The sequence below is a fragment of the Xyrauchen texanus genome, chromosome 29 (genome assembly GCF_025860055.1).
Source record: "Xyrauchen texanus isolate HMW12.3.18 chromosome 29, RBS_HiC_50CHRs, whole genome shotgun sequence".
Lineage (NCBI taxonomy): Eukaryota > Metazoa > Chordata > Actinopteri > Cypriniformes > Catostomidae > Xyrauchen > Xyrauchen texanus.
Window position 1 is genome coordinate 18,641,375 of NC_068304.1, and position 16,252 is coordinate 18,657,626.

General features: G+C 42.9%; 1 protein-coding gene across 1 annotated transcript in view; it reads right to left on the reverse strand.

Moving 5' to 3' along the window:
* Nucleotides 1–10,705, reverse strand: part of LOC127622671 (zinc finger protein ZFPM1-like) — a 125,155-nt gene extending 114,450 nt beyond the window's left edge. Inside the window, exon 1 of the mRNA XM_052096695.1 lies at nucleotides 10,322–10,705. Coding sequence (XP_051952655.1) covers nucleotides 10,322–10,361 — 40 coding nt within the window. The 5' untranslated portion in view covers nucleotides 10,362–10,705. The remainder of the gene's footprint in view (nucleotides 1–10,321) is intronic.
* Nucleotides 10,706–16,252: the final 5,547 nt, after the last annotated feature.

Genomic DNA, 16,252 nt, shown 5'->3' on the forward strand with positions numbered 1-16,252 from the left:
CAGATAAACCCAGACAGCAGTTCAAGGTGGCATCATTCTCAAGAGTGATTTACATACGCACAACAGATGAACTTTAAAATAAATTGTGGTTTGCTTGATAGTTGCACAAGCGATGCAGAACTGCAATGACAAAAGATCATGATGATTTGCTCCTTGATAAGTGGCATCGGCTTTTAATCTGACTCAAAAGAATTTTGGCTGAATTTGTTGGTGGAGCTCAAACTAGCGTGATTTTAACAAAACTAATCAAATTAAATTTGCCAGGCAGATGATGAATGGGGTAAAAAATCCCATAGGCTTGCATTAAAGTAGGGACACAAGCCATATCTAGGGCCTGAACAACCTAGCAACCACTTAGCAACTCCCAAGCAAATAACCAGAATACCCTAGCAAGTGTCACGATTCCCCGTTGTCTGCTCTGTGTTTATCCGCTGCCCTCATCACCGCCAGTGTCATTGTTCTCACCTGTGTGTAATTTAGTCATCATCATCCCTCTGTATTTAAACCCTGTTGTTTGTTCATTCGTTGTCGGTCGTCAAATCCAAATGGTAATGTTATGGTTGTCCTGATTGTATTCCTGCCCGTGTTCTCCGTGGATGTTCCTCGTGTTTATGTTTAGTTTTCCCCTCGTGGATGTTTTGTTTATTCCAGTGTTGTTTAGTTATTCTGAGTTATCCTGTTCACCGTTTGTTTCAGTCATTAAAGAACTGCATTTGGATCCTCACTCCTCGTCTACCTTCGTCTGAATCGTAACAGAACGACCGACCCGATAATGGATCCAGCGGTTCTACAAGCCAACTGTAGTCTGCTCAGCTTAATGCAAGGAAACCGTCCGATGGAGCACCACATCCGTGATTTCCTCGAGCTGGCGAGTGTCACGGACTTCCCAGACTCCTTCCTGGTGGGTTTTCTCCGGGCCAACCTGAACGGTGTGCTCAAGGAGCGGTTGCCACCAGAGACGCGCGGCTGGACTCTCTGCGATTTTATTGAGGAGACCCTGCTGGCCTGCGCCTCGCCGTTTACTGTGGGCGTCGTTGAGGAGGACCCTGCCTCTCCTCCCACAGTGGTAACCTCCCATTCGTCCATGGCTCGTCCCTTCATGCCAGCCATGGTCAAAGAGCCAGTGCTGCCAGCTTCGTCCGCCCGAAGGAGGAGGAGAAGAAGGGCTTCCGCTCCCCAGTTCACGCCTGCCACGGTCAGCGAGCCAGCGCCAACGCCTCCCACGGTCAGCGAGCCAGTGCCTGCAGCCCCTACCGTCAGCGAGCCCGTGCCTGCAGCCCCTACCGTCAGCGAGCCAGCGCCTGCAGCCCCTACCGTCAGCGAGCCAGCGCCTGTAGCCTCGACCGTCCCTGAGCCAGCGCCTCCCGAGCCTCCCAGGGCTCCGCCTCTCGAGCCTCCCAGGGCTCCGCCCCTCAAGCCACCCGAGCCTCCCAGGGCTCTGCCTCTCGAGCCTCCTCCAGCTCCGCCTCCAGAGCTTCCTAGGGCTCCACCTCCCTCGGCACCGCCTCCCGAGCCTTCCGCGGCTTTGTCTTCCACGGCTCTGCCTCCTGAGCTTTCCGCGGCTCCGCCTCCCGAACATGTCCTGTGGCCAACTCCCAGGCCCCCAGATCCTGTCCCTGTCCGGTGGCCGCCTCCCAGGCCTCCTGAACCTGTTCTTGCCCTATGCCAGCTCCCAGGCCTCCTGAACCTGTCCTTGCCCTGTGGCCAGCTCCCAGGCCTCCTGAACCTGTCCCTGTCCGGTGGCCGCCTCCCAGGCCACCTGACCCAGTCCCCGTCTTGTGGCCTCCCTGGACTGCCTACCTGCCCTCTGTGCCCCCGTGGACTGTCTCTTTGCCCCTTGTGCCCACTTGGACTGTCTGGTTGCCCCTTGTGCCCCCTTGGACTGTCATTGTTCTCACCTGTGTGTAATTTAGTCATCATCATCCCTCTGTATTTCAACCCTGTTGTTTGTTCATTTGTTGTCGTTCGTCAAATCCAAATGGTAATGTTATGGTTGTCCTGATTGTATTCCTGCCCGTGTTCTCCGTGGATGTTCCTCGTGTTTATGTTTCGTTTTCCCCTCGTGGATGTTTTGTTTGTTCCAGTGTTGTTTAGTTATTCTGAGTTATCCTGTTCACCGTTTGTTTCACTCGTTCTGAGTTATCCTGTTCCCCGGTTGTTTCAGTCATTAAAGAACTGCATTTGGATCCTCACTCCTCATCTACCTTCGTCTGAATCGTAACAGCAAGTTAGCAATCACAAGGCAACATTGTCAAATACAATGAGAACACCTTAACATCATAGCAATGCCCTGGCAACCACCCACAACATCACTCACATATTCTATAGAAAATATAGACATCTAGTTATACTTTTGTTTACGAATGAAAACAGGGGTTTATGATGTGGTTTAATCACCCTCCACTACAAGTATATTTTTAAAAAACTAAAAGCAATTTCTACATAATTTATTCAAGCGCAAGGGCTTATAGGTATTTCACACAGCCGCAATTGTTTACTTGATCATTGTGAGTTAGTTGTACTCGAAGCAAAAGTTTAAAGAATGAATAAATTTGGGAGTCAGGTGACGCCATGCCAGGAGCGGATGTGTGAACGACGAGCTCTGCGCACTTTGCTAGTTTTTAATCATTTTTATGTTATAATCTGGTGAGATCCGATACACCTGGTTACATATCTGTACTTTCAAGTCAACATGGCAAAGAAGTGAAAATCCTCAGGCTCTGGAGATATTAAAAGACACTTGTGTGCTGAAGCTGAAACCTCTGACGGAAATACGGATCAGGGAATCAGTTTGGACAGTGCGGCGCGAGGAATCCAGCATCAAATGTCCAGAATGATAGTGATTCTGATGAAAGTTGTTGCTGTCTTGGAGGATCACGCTGTAATACGTTGATCGATTACAGTGATGGATACGAAGTTCTCGGAGTTGGTTACAAGATTGTCAGACGTCGAGAGTCCCGGCTTGGAGATCCGCTGAGGGAGACCTGATCAATTCTGGCCAAATTTCTGAGATCATCCAATAAATATCTCGTGTTGCGTGAGGCGAGGTGCAAAGGAAAGCTTTCCTGGAAAAACCACAGCATTTTCTTGTTCCCAGATTTTGCAAATTCAACAAGAGAGAATTGTGATTGATACAAGGAATGCAAGAAACTTTTACATCAACGGAAGATTGCTTTTGCACTGATGTTTGAGAATTGAGAATAGATACAAAGGATACCAAAATATTTACACACCCACAACAAGCATAAAACATATGGACTGAGGAAGTTGGATATTGCGATTATATATATATATATATATATATATATATATATATATATATAGTATATAAACTATCCTGAAGGAGGTAACAAAACAAATGTATTTCACACACATGATGTATTTCCCCAGACAATGAAATATCTGACCAATATAGAATGCACTGATGAAGTAGGATATTTTCCAGAGAAATGGTAACAAATGTTGTAAAGCCATCTTTCAAATAGTTGAACAACACACTTATTTTTTTACCAGTCTCATTTGAAATTTTAGTTAAAATAAATAACAAATTAAGTTACAGGGCATTACGTATTTGGGCATTTTATTCACAGTTAATTTGTGAAATTTAGTTCGAGTTAATTTTGACACTTTAATAAAAAGTTTTTCAAGTGATGACAGTAGGTGGGCTTCATTACATTTATCTATGATTGGGAAGGTTAATGTTATTAAAATGTATTATATTCCAAAATTCAACTACCTGCTACAGTCTTTCGCTGTAGATGTCCCCCTCTCTTATTTCAAGCAATTTGATAGCATAGTGAATTCCTTTATTTGGAACGGTAAACGTCCCAGATTACATTTCAACAAGTTACATAGGCCGGTTGACAAAGGTGGGATAGGCCTAACCAAGATTTTGTTTTATTATTATGCATTCAGTCTCAGACATTTGTCTCATTGGTCACTGCCACCTGAGAGAGCCCCTCCCTGGTTTCATATTGAACAGGAATTCCTTGCCCCTATTTCGCCATTACCAAGCCTTTCTATTAGGGATGCACCGATACCACTTTTTATATTCCGATCTGATATCGGAAATCTTAGTATCGACCGATACCGATCCTGATCTGATACCATTGTTGTTGGGTTTTTTTCATAATCAGTGTAGAATATCTTTACATTACTCTGTGGAAATAAGTGGGTGTACCCTTTAATATGTAAAGAAACACAAACCTGTAACTACACATTATTTCAATATAAATGTATAGCTTATTAAGAAAAACTTTATTGTTAACTAGTATACTGGATAATGTAGCAGCAAAATTAACAGTAATTACAGTATAATTCATCAGCAGAAAAGAAGCCCTTTTTTTTGCACCTCAGGTGCCGTTCTAAATGCATATTATAAGTGAACCGAACTTTCGAGCATCTACATCTGAGATGTGGATCGTGAGTAGCACTCAAATATTGCGCAGCGCGTGAAGGCTAAAAAAAATTAAACCGAGCAGTGCCATTCAATGACTCGCTGGAGCTGCGCGTGCATTTCATATATTTACTTATGAAACACAGCTTTTTGTGATTCACAGAGCTATTGCACTATTGCTGTGTTTTTATAGTTCTTATGTCATTTTTGGAGCTTGACAGTAACGAACATGACTAGCACACAGTAACAGATTTGGATCTGGCTCATCGGACCGATACCCGATCCATTTAAAAACGTCAGTATAGGAGACGATACTGATCCAGGTATTGGATCGGTGCATCCCTACTTTCTATCAAACTAACCAGAGAAGTTAAGTCACACCCCGTTATCTCACATTTGAATGTGATATGGACAAGAGTGGCCAGTATTTATTTAGGACATTTCTTTAAATGTTGCATCAAACATATGGCTGAACCCTAAATTATGTATCAACAAGTCCCCATTCTGTTGGCCAGAGTGGATTGTGCAGGGGGTTACTACACTCTGCCCCATGTATGAGAGTGGAGTGTTGATAACTTTTGAGAATTTGGGTCATCATTTTGAGATTCCCAGATCTTAGTTTTATATGTATTTACAGATGCTCTGTACTGTCCTCCCTCACTTTAGGAGAGGTGATTATTGCTTTTGGAAAAGGTCATGAGGCATCAGTATATTTCTCCCTGCTAATTTAGAGTCTGGAGGATGGAGCTTTAACTTCTATCAAGAGATTATGAGAGAAAGATTTGAACTCTGTATTGGGGAAGGAGTGTGGACTAGGATTCTAAAAAAATGTCAAGCCTGCATCTAGAGATGTAAAGGTTCGCCTTATGCAATTTAAGATTTTACATAGAGTTTATTGGACCCCATCTATATTATATAGGCTTGGTCTTAAAGACACACCCACCTGCTGGCCAATCAGAATTTGGAGACACAACCCATGCCTTTTGGGGATGTGTTAAGATCCAACATTTTGGGGGTAACGGTTCAGAATAATTTGTGTGATGTTTTGGGCACTCAAATTGTACTTTGCTCCAGACTTTGTATTTTGGGAGATGTGGCAGTCATACATTTGGGGGACAAAAATATAAAAATTGGGTTCAGACTAGCATGATGACTGGCAGACAAATTATTTTAAGGGGTTGGAAGTCAGACGGTGCGGACCATCATTTCCGGAGTGGTGTGCAGAGATGGGGAGGGTGGCAGCTTTTAAGGAGATGGCAGGAAGAAGAATGGGGTTTTGGGAAATGTTTTTCGGGAAGTGGGGTAGGTATTTGCCGGTTTTGGGGGACTCTTGTGGAAGAGAGGAGGAGAATGAAGTTAAGTTTAATGATGCATGTTTATTATATATTTTATTAATTTGTTTGTGTGTGTATTATTTATGACCACAGGGGTGTTCTTTGGGGTTGGTGTTTGGGGAGGGATATTAGTGAGGGTTAAAAGTTAAATGTTGATTCTGTGTGTAAGTGTTGTGTTTTCACTGAATATACATGTATTTATCTCTGCTTTTCATATTCATCTTAGATAAAACTTTATTCATGCAGTCTGTTTGTCACTCAAGCTTTTTATGGCCCTGCATAACAAAAGGAAGTAGTGAGGATTTAGGAGTGCTAATGGGTCAATGAGTGTTCAGTCATCATTAGTCACTCTGACTTCCCTTTGCGCAAACATTAGGAAAGAGCAATAATTCATCAAAACAGCTAAAAGTTTTTCAGTTAACCCTAGCAACAAGCAGGCACTTCCTACACAGTAATTCTAATCAACCATTACAGCTTTATGACGTAATTTTCAGCTCACACAGCCCAAGCTGTCTCGTCCAATCTGGAGAGCTTGATGACTGAACAACCGATCGGCCCTTCAACAACTTTTAATAAGAAAGAAATAACTGGATAAGGTGTACACATAAAAAGGTTTTAAATTTAAGAATAAAACTAAAACTTGTTTCAGCAAGTTGACTGTTAAAGATTGGCTACAGAAAGCAACAAAGACAAAGAGATATAAAAAATCCTTACATCAACAGATTAAGAGATGTCTGTTGGCTCACTTGGAAACCTTTTGTGGTTACCCTAAAATGAGCAGAAAATAAAATGCATTGTAGGCTATACATAAACCATACATTGCCAGTAGAGCGGTGTCTAACCTGTTGAGTTATTGAGAGTTATTAACCACAAAATATTCATTACAAGTTCTTGTCCATTACAAATAGTGTAGGTCAGATAAAAATGTACTCCTCATCACCTCTTATATAACAATATGAAAATCTCAGAGATGGTGGACGACTACCTGTCAAATTCTGCAAACATTATTTACAATTTTGACTTTTCATTTTTTATTCTTATGTATAAGCACAATTATAAATCATAATTAAAAGTAGGAAAGACTTGATTTTGAAGGCCTTAACAACCTTCCTTTAAAAATGATCAGATCCTAGAAAAATTATAAGTCTTTATCAAATTTACAAAAACCGTCCTTGGCTTTGCAATAGGTTATAAAAATGTAATAACTTTCTCATAGTGTTCAGTGCATGCACTATCACTCAGTATCTAATATCTAACTGCAAATCAACAGCCATACTGCTGATGCGACATTCTTGTTTCCTTTCACAAGGCAAAGATCTGAATGCTTTTTTCCACTGTTTTTTTTACCAAAAAGCACTCCACAGATTACCATCAAGGAACAAAAAAAACCTGCATCTCAAAGCTATCTAAAGCAAGATCTACAGTGAGTAATATGAGGAATTAGTTTTAATTAAATTAATCTACTACAATGGTTGTTAGAAAAAAAACACACAAGGGTGGGAAGAGGGTGCCGGGGTTGGGGGTAACTAAGAGGGAAAAAATGCATTCACACCTATCATCTAATTATACAACAACATTAATCATATTAGGGCTGGAACTGATTGCCAGGGTCCAGGGTCCTGCTGTTCTTTCGTGTAGCTTTGTTATTGCAGCAAAGCCTCAGCTCCTGCCTGCTCTGTGCTGATAACAACTCTTATCACATTTGGCAATCTCTATCTGTACCGGAGATCAGGCCCCAGGCTTTATCAAAAGTTCACATCAAGCTAAATGCAGAACAAAGAGGAAAAACACACAAGCGAATAACACGCAAGGGTGTGTGTGTTTGTGTGAACGTGTGAAAATATGTGTGCGCAAGCCTGTGATCTCTAATTCTTTTCATTCTGTGCAATACTTTTGGCTGAGTATTAAACTAACCCTCAAGTTAAATGACCCTGAGAAGCTGAACCTGACAGCAGCAAACTTCTGAGAACAGTTTCAACAAAAACAGGAAGAGATCCCATCAGTTGTCCACACTTTCAAAAGTGCAGCCCCAAGGTACAGGAGGTGGTAACTCATACAAGTGCATTGTCTAGAGCACAGTGGCCCCTGCTTCTCAAACATCCAAGGGCTGCTTTTTCCAAATTCTGGGACCTCGTGAATAATTCACGCTGACCTGACCTCTGAGCAGTTTGAATGATGTCACTCGCAGCAGAGCTACCATTATCTCGGAGATCTCTTCTCTTGTTATCTACCAATCATCTCAGCGGCTGCCTTATCGGCCTCCACTATCTCACTGAGGCTGCTGCTTTTAAAACGCAGAATACATCCATCTACCATTTCTGTATTTCTGCCTCTCTTCCCTAACTCTTATCAGCCCTGCTATCCTACTCTCCCCTTATCAGCTTTTCTCTCTCTCTCTTTTTTTTTTTAAACTTATCTAGAGATACACCCAGCCAATCCCAAACAACAACAACATAAACATGACAAAGATGGGAATGCTTCAGCCAAATGTAATTATAATCCCAATCTCTCCCCCCAACCCCCACCCTTAATGCTGGCACTATCTGCAGAGCGATCACTGCCTTTCACCTATCTCGTCTCCCATCTCAACCGCCAAAATATAAGGCCTAGGATGTGGCCTCACTAGGCCGTGAGCTAATCTCTACATCAGGGAGGGATGGATAATCTATCAGAGAGATCTTCACCATTGGGAGAGTGACGCACAAAAGACAAACAAAAATATTTCCTCTCAACATAGACTTCCATGATACCGGATCCTTCTTTTAGACGGGCCAGGACTTAATCCTTCCAGTAGGAGTGTAACAAAACAATACAAGCACACCCAGTTATTATACACAGATGTCTGAACGTTTACACATGCAAGAGAGAAGAGAGTGAGGAGACACTCCTATGCCAAACATCTGGGGGGTGAGAGCACCTCTGGGGACCGCCTCTGTTTTACATGTTGGTGTAAGCAGAGGCTTTAACTAGTGCTGAATCTAAGATTATTTTCCACCATCTTCATTAGTCTAATCAGCATCAATGCTGGGTGACATATTGTATGAAACTCTGAAGTTGTAACAATGTGTGCTTCAAAAGCCACAAGATATGGCATCTTCATGGGGTTCACAATTTTAAGGAAAGATAAGAAATGTTTATTCTGGATTGTTCAAAACATCAGCTATGAATGCAGTGTGCCCGGGCCTGACATAGTAATGCTGGTTCACCCATCAACAGCTGACACCGGGTGAGAAAATGAGGAGCGCTACAGAAACAAGAGATTGATAACAGATAAGCCTTATATATCTCAATTAAGAAGACAACTTCATGGGTCATCAGATCACAGGCATTACTGCCCAAAGTGCTTGTATAACTCTGCAGTCACTTAAAAAAAACCTTGATAGGGCCCTTTTACACTCAGTGGTATATGCTAATACTGCCTTATCGTTTCTCTTTCCTATTCAAGAGTCGCTTTCTGCCTTCGAAACACATTAATATTTATTTTTTTGAGCAGCCCTTTCAAACTCAACCTCCAAGATATTGCGACTGCACTTATCGGCTCAAAGCATCTTTTCTGGATGAAGAACTGAAACAGCGCCTGGCACCAGAGCAAAACGACTTTTCAGCGCTGTTGGTTCTTTTGAGAGAGAGAGAGAGAGAGAGAGAGAGAGAGAGAGAGAGAGAGAGAGAGAGAGGCTTAAATGTACTGTATTTTAATAAATTTGAACTAAAACAGAATGTTAAAAACGTCCAGTAGCTATAGCCTGCATGTAGTCAGTAGAAATGTCATTTTTAAGTCAAACTAATATATGAATGCATACGGTCTGCTTTGAGAGGTGCCTGAACATTCTAAGATCCAATTGTAATCCACTATCATTCGGAGAGATCAGCTGGCGCGCTATCTGACGCTTCATCTCTGGAAAGAGAACTGAAAAGCCGGAGGAAAATGCAACACCAGCCTCGGTGCAGCCACTGACATTAAACAAATAAAAGATCCAATTTGAATCCTTATCTCGACTGGGATCGGATCGCTGTTTATCTGAACTCATATCGTCTTTTCAGAGAACAGTGACGTTTCCACAACAGTATTAAACAGGAAGCCACAGTTACACTTCAGTTAGCTTATGGAGCTGGCGAAAACACTTTTTTTCTACAAAAAAAAAGAAAAGAAAGAAAACTCAATATAAGCAGTTTGAACAGCTCGTTTATTATGCACAACTATCGCCATTGAACTAGAAAAAGGAAGCGCGCGAGTTTGAGACAGTGCTACTTAAATATGTCGCTCGTGCCGTTACATTGTATATGTTTAAGTTAACTGCGCGTTCTAAAAGCAACTAGTTACTATGGCAATTGTAACACAAAAAAGTATTTAAACATTCTTAATCTTCTACTAGGAACTGCCTAAAGATATTTAAAAAAAAAAAACTAATAAAATGCAATGATTATTATCTGAGCGCACTCACACAACGCGTGTCATTTCTACGAAATTGTTAAATGGCAAAACTACACTGCGCTTATATGACACCTGTCTTATGAATAATGTCACGAACTTTTTACAAGGTGTCACCATCATTACAACAGCACTGTGACCAGTGAAACTTTAAACACTTACGCTTGATCTGTCGGGGTTTGCTCTGTTTTCTTCGGGACATACTTATTCCGTCGTTCCTGCTCAGCTCGCGCCAAAAGCGATCAGTCCACCGGGGCGACTAGCAGCAGCACTGGATCACAGTTCTCTTCCTGTCCGAACACACCCGCATGACCTGTACTTTGATGTTCAGAGCTGAGCTACCCGTGGCCGAGTGAGCCTTTTAAGTACTTTTCGTCGTCTTCCCAAATGAGCGATCTATCCTCTCCGTTTGCCACAATATGCGCGTGTCTCATAAACACTGTCGGCGTAACACTGACAGAGGATATGCTTTTGAAGAAAACAAAATCTTTATCTTTTAATGATTTGTTTAGGTCTACTCCGTTGAAGCGCAGAGACAGAAGGCAGTTATCAACATTGACAAATCATGTGGACAGGGCTCGATCGACACATGAAACAGCGGCGCTGATATGTTATGACACGCCTCCGTCACGCCCCTTGCGTATGATGCCATGCCGCACGCTCCTCATTGCGCCCGCGCGTTCAACAAGCTCTGAGATCCTTCCAAACATCACATTTCCATTTATTCAAGGCATTACATTTATGTCTGGTCTGCATGTCCAATAATTTTCTGGCATGAACGGGAAATTCTAAAAGGTCTCAAGTGGGATAATGATTATTATAATAATTATTATTAATAGGACTAATGATTATTATTATTATGAATAATAATAATGATACAAGTAAATTACGTTATTAGTTATATAATTAGTAAATGTATTTTTTCTTCTTGTACACCCTACTGTATATATTTATGCAAATTGTATGTGCAAATTGTAATGAATCAATTTAACACCCTTATTTACCAGGATAAATTAAAATTTGCTCTACTCTAGAGTGTTAGTAATTAATTAATTTCTTTATTATTTAAATAAATATATTTACTTACATTAATTTATTTTATTATTTTATTATTATTGTTTATGTGTCCATTGTCATGGAAACTGGTAGGTGGTGTTTTTCTGAAATGCAGAAGTCATATTATTACAGCTGTCAGACATAGTGTTATGGTTACCAAACAGTGGAGAGAGAATGGTGCCACAGTAACTCTTCTGTGGTATAAAAGTGCTGGATCTTTCTAAAAAAAACAAAAAAAACTCACTACTTCCATCTAGTGACTAATAAAATCCCTCACAAAAGAGGCCGCCATGGTTATAATGAGTGATATTCCTCGCAGATCACAAAAAATGGAATATGAGTCAGATAAATTGATCATGTCTAATACATCAGCAGGTAAACAGGTTGTGGTGGAGCAACCGCAAATATCAGAATAAAATGGTGCTCTACACTCAGTGTTGTCCACATGATTTGTCAACATTCATTGTCATAGAAGGTTCAGAGCAAACTCTGGGGTTGCTTTATCTGAATGTTTGATCTAGCTATTCTTGATGGTGGAGGAACAGTGTTCATCCTGTCATGATTAAACATGATGAAATCAAGAATTAAACCCTAAAAAGTGATGCACTAATTCTTTGACAATAAATAATGAAATACTTTAATAAAACAATACACAATGCTTACTTGAAATTAATAGCCATCAGTAAAACACCTGTTCCAAAGATGCACGTTTACTCTATAGTGCATGCTGCATTTATAGAAGGTTATCTTGTTTTTACTGTAAAACATTTGCAGGAGAAAATCCATGGTTTGTAATATTTTGCCTTTTTGATGCTGATCATGATCATATTGAAAAACTTTTTAGGACCTTGTCACCTCAGATTAGATTTTGTAGTCATTCTAGGAGTCAATACCAAAACAAGCCTGAATGACCACATCTAGAAGATTCACTTTAACCCCTAAACAATGACAGCCACCCTGATAACACAAAAACAGAAATAAATTTGTTCTGCGCCAGATAAATAAATAAAATACAAAGAGTAAATAGTAATTGGGTGCGTCAATTCAAAATTAATATAAAAAACAAACAAAAAGGAATCTGCACACTTAATTAAAAATTACAGACATAATTTGATTTGATAAAAAATTAAATAATTGGACTGAAACAGTGTAGATTAGTGGAAACATGAACCATGGCTTTAAATTAAAAAATTTAAAGTTCATAATTTTCATGAAAGGTGGAACTATAAGGGTCAAATATACTTAGATCAAACAGAATGGTGAAAAGAATTGTGACTAAATAATATTTACAGCAATTTATGATATCAATATTGTTATTATTATTATCATCATTATTATTATAAATTGATAATATAATTATTAGAGTGATAATTGTTTATGTGAGATTTGGGTAGGATAATTCAATTTCTATAATAAAGTGTGATGTAAAAACTAACATTAAGTTCACATGTTAGTAAACTGACAGCATTTATTCTGCTTCTTCATTGGAAATGAAGTGGCATTTGAAAGACTAAAGCAATAGCCACATTTTTCCTTGTAATTTTGCAGACACCTGTTGTTTCATGATGGGGAAAAAGAAACAACTGAGATGTTAATACTACCGCTGTTTCTAGGCTTCTCCCTCTTGACATTGAATTTGCAACCTTTGTATTAGCAACCTAGATCTTGTTAAACAAGTTCTTGAGGAGAATGGCTGCAAAGTGGGTTTGTTCATTGGATACAGCTTTTAACTCAGCCTTGTAATCTTTAAGCTTTTCTTGCCAGCACTCTGTTCAATAAAACTGCCAATAGTGAAATGGCATGAATTATTAACCTATACCTGTAAAAAATCTGAGCCCCGAACATCCTTAATAATGAAAGAGTGCAATTTTTTGATAATTGCGGTGCCGTTTTGTTGTCTGTTCCCATTCGGCACGTTTCGCGGCCAATCCTGGGTGATGACTGCAGTTCGCTGGATAGCGAGAAAACCTGGGTGATGACTGCAGTTCGCTGGATAGCGAGTTAACCTGGGTGATGACTGCAGTTCGCTGGATAGCGAGTAAACCTGGGTGATGACTGCAGTTCGCTGGATAGCAAGTAAACCAGAACTGGACGAAGGAGCAGTAGAGCTTGGAACTGGACTTCGTTGGAGAGGAGAGTTAGGGATGTAACGTAGAGTCTCCAGAAGGAAGCAGGTAAGTGAGTCTGTGATAGTAGTTGGGACCAGACAAAGAGTGACGGGGGAGTGGAGCTTAAATACTGTGAGGTTGATGAATGTGGGAACGAGCTTCAGGTGCAGGTGATTAGAATTCGGGAGAGGGAGATCGTGGGGTGTGTGCACTGGGAGTGTCAGGGGGAACTGTGACATTACCCCCCCTCCAGGAGCAGCTCCAGAGGGGTGTGTGACCTGGCAGCGAGGGCGCCCATGGCCACAAGGGGCCGGACGATCTGGGTGGGTATCGTGGAAGTGGGAGAGGAGGGTGGGATCCAGGATGTCATCACGGGGAACCAAGATCTGTCCTCTGGGCCGTACCCCTCCCAATCGATAAGGTATTTCCGGCGACGATAGCCCAAAATATCTCGGACTGCGTAGGCCGGGCCGTCCTCCAGGATTAACGCTTGGGGAGGGACCTCAGTAGGGTCCGGTTCCGAGGGACGGAGAGAGAGAGACGGATGATGAGGCTTCAACAGAGAGACATGAAAAGCAGGGTGGATGCGGAATTCTGGCGGGAGTTGGAGTTGGAAGGTGACAGGGTTAATTTGTTTAGAGATTGTGAAAGGGCCAATAAAACAGGGACTTAACTTTTTGCAAGGAAGACGCAGTCTGATGTCTCTGGTGGATAGCCACACCTTTTGTCCTGGAAGGTAGGTCGGAGTGGGTGCTCTGCGGGTGTCAGCAGAACCCTTTTGGCGGCGTACTGCTCGTAGCAGGTGGTGGTGAGCCAAGTCCCAAACCCCTTCACTCTCCTTGAACCAGTGATTGACCGCTGGCAGCTCAGATGGTTCACCGGACCATGGGAATAACGGAGGTTGGTAACCCAGAACACATTGAAAAGGGGTAAGTTTGGTGGAGGACTGACGAAGGGAATTCTGAGCGTATTCTGCCCAAGGTAGGAAACGTGCCCAGCGACCTTGGCGGTGGTGACAGAAGGTCCTGAGGAAACGACCGATCTCTTGGATCTTCCTTTCGGCCTGCCCATTACTCTGAGGATGATAACCTGAGGTGAGACTGATGGTTACCCCGAGGAGAGAGAAGAAGGCCTTCCAGACTCGGGAGATAAACTGGGGTCCGCGGTCGGAAACGCTGTCTTCAGGAATTCCGTAGTTGCGTAAAACCTGACTGAAGAGGGCCTCCGCAGTTTCTAGGGCGGTGGGGAGTCCTTTGAGAGGGAGAAGTTTGCAGGCCTTGGAGAAACGGTCCACTGCGATCAGGACGCAGGTATAACCCTCGGAAGAGGGTAGATCCGTAATGAAATCCACTCCCAGATGGGACCAGGGGCGACGAGGAACGGGCAGAGGAAGGAGTTTGCCAGCAGGAAGTCGGTGCGGGGTACGGGAAATGGCACATTCAACTCATCCTTGTAGGAATCTTCGGACGTCTTGTTCCATGCGTGGCCACCAGAATCGGTCCTGGAGAAGGAAGAGCGTTCGATTACTCCCCAGATGACCAGTGCCCAAGGAGGAGTGTACGGAATCGATGATGGTTAAACGTAGGGAAGAGGGGACATAGGTCTTATCTGCGGGACAATTTGGAGGAGCTGGGTCAGTGGTAGTCCCTTCCGCGATGTACTCGTCCAGAGGCCATTGAATGGGACTGATTACGATGTCGGGAGAGAGAATGGTGTCTGGAACCTCTTGGGCCTCCTCTGGAGCAAAGAGACGGGAGAGAGCGTCAGCTCTAACATTCTTGTCACCGGGGCGATAGGTGATGGAGAAGACAAAGCGGGAGAAGAAGAGTGCCCATCGTGCTTGTTGAGGGTTTAGGCGGTGAGCCTCACGGAGATACTCCAGGTTCTTATGGTCGGTTAGCACTAGGAAAGGGTGTTTTGCTCCTTCGAGCCAATGCCACCACTCCTCTAAGGCCAACTTAATAGCCAGAAGCTCATGGTTACCGATGTCATAATTGAGTTCCGCAGGGTTTAGTTTCTTGGAGAAGTAGGCGCACGGATGGAGTTTGGCTGGTTTTCCTTGCTGCTGGGAGAGGACAGCTCCCACGCCGGTGGTGGAGGCGTCTACTTCAACTAGGAACGGTTTGTCGGGATCAGGGTGATAGAGAAGGGGTGCCGTAGTGAAAGCTACCTTAAGTCGTTGGAATGCCAGTGAGGCCGAGGGGGACCAGGCAAGGGACTTGGACTTGGACCTCAGGAGTGATGTCAACGGAGAAGAGAGGGAGCTGAAGTTCTCAATGAACCGGCGGTAGAAGTTGGAGAAACCCAGGAAGCGTTGGAGCTCCTTAACCGTAGTGGGAGTGGGCCAGGTTCGCACTGCTTCCACCTTGCCCTCATCCATCTGGATACCCTCTGGACTGATGTGGTACCCGAGGAATTGGAGGGTCCTCAGATGAAAGGAGCATTTCTCGGCTTTGAGGTAGAGATGGTGATCCCTCAGCTTACCCAACACTAGCTTGACATGCTGACGATGGACGGATTCATTGGCAGAAAACACAAGGATATCGTCAATGTAGACGATGACAAACTGGTTGAGGTACTCCCGGAAAACCTCGTTCATGAAGCCTTGGAATACTGATGGGGCGTTGACCAGGCCATACGACATTACCCGGTACTCGTAGTGGCCAGTTGGGGTAATGAATGCTGTTTTCCATTCGTCCCCCCTTCGGATGCGAATCAGATTATACGTGCTGCGTAGATCTAGTTTTGTGAAGATTGTCGCACCCCTCAACAGTTCCAGGGCAGCAGGTACTAGGGGAAGCAGATACCGGTACTTTACTGTGATCTTGTTGAGGGAGCGATAATCAATGCAGGGGCGGAGGCCTCCATGCTTCTTAGCCACAAAGAAAAAGCTTGAGGCAGCAGGGGAAGTGGAAGGACAGATGTACCC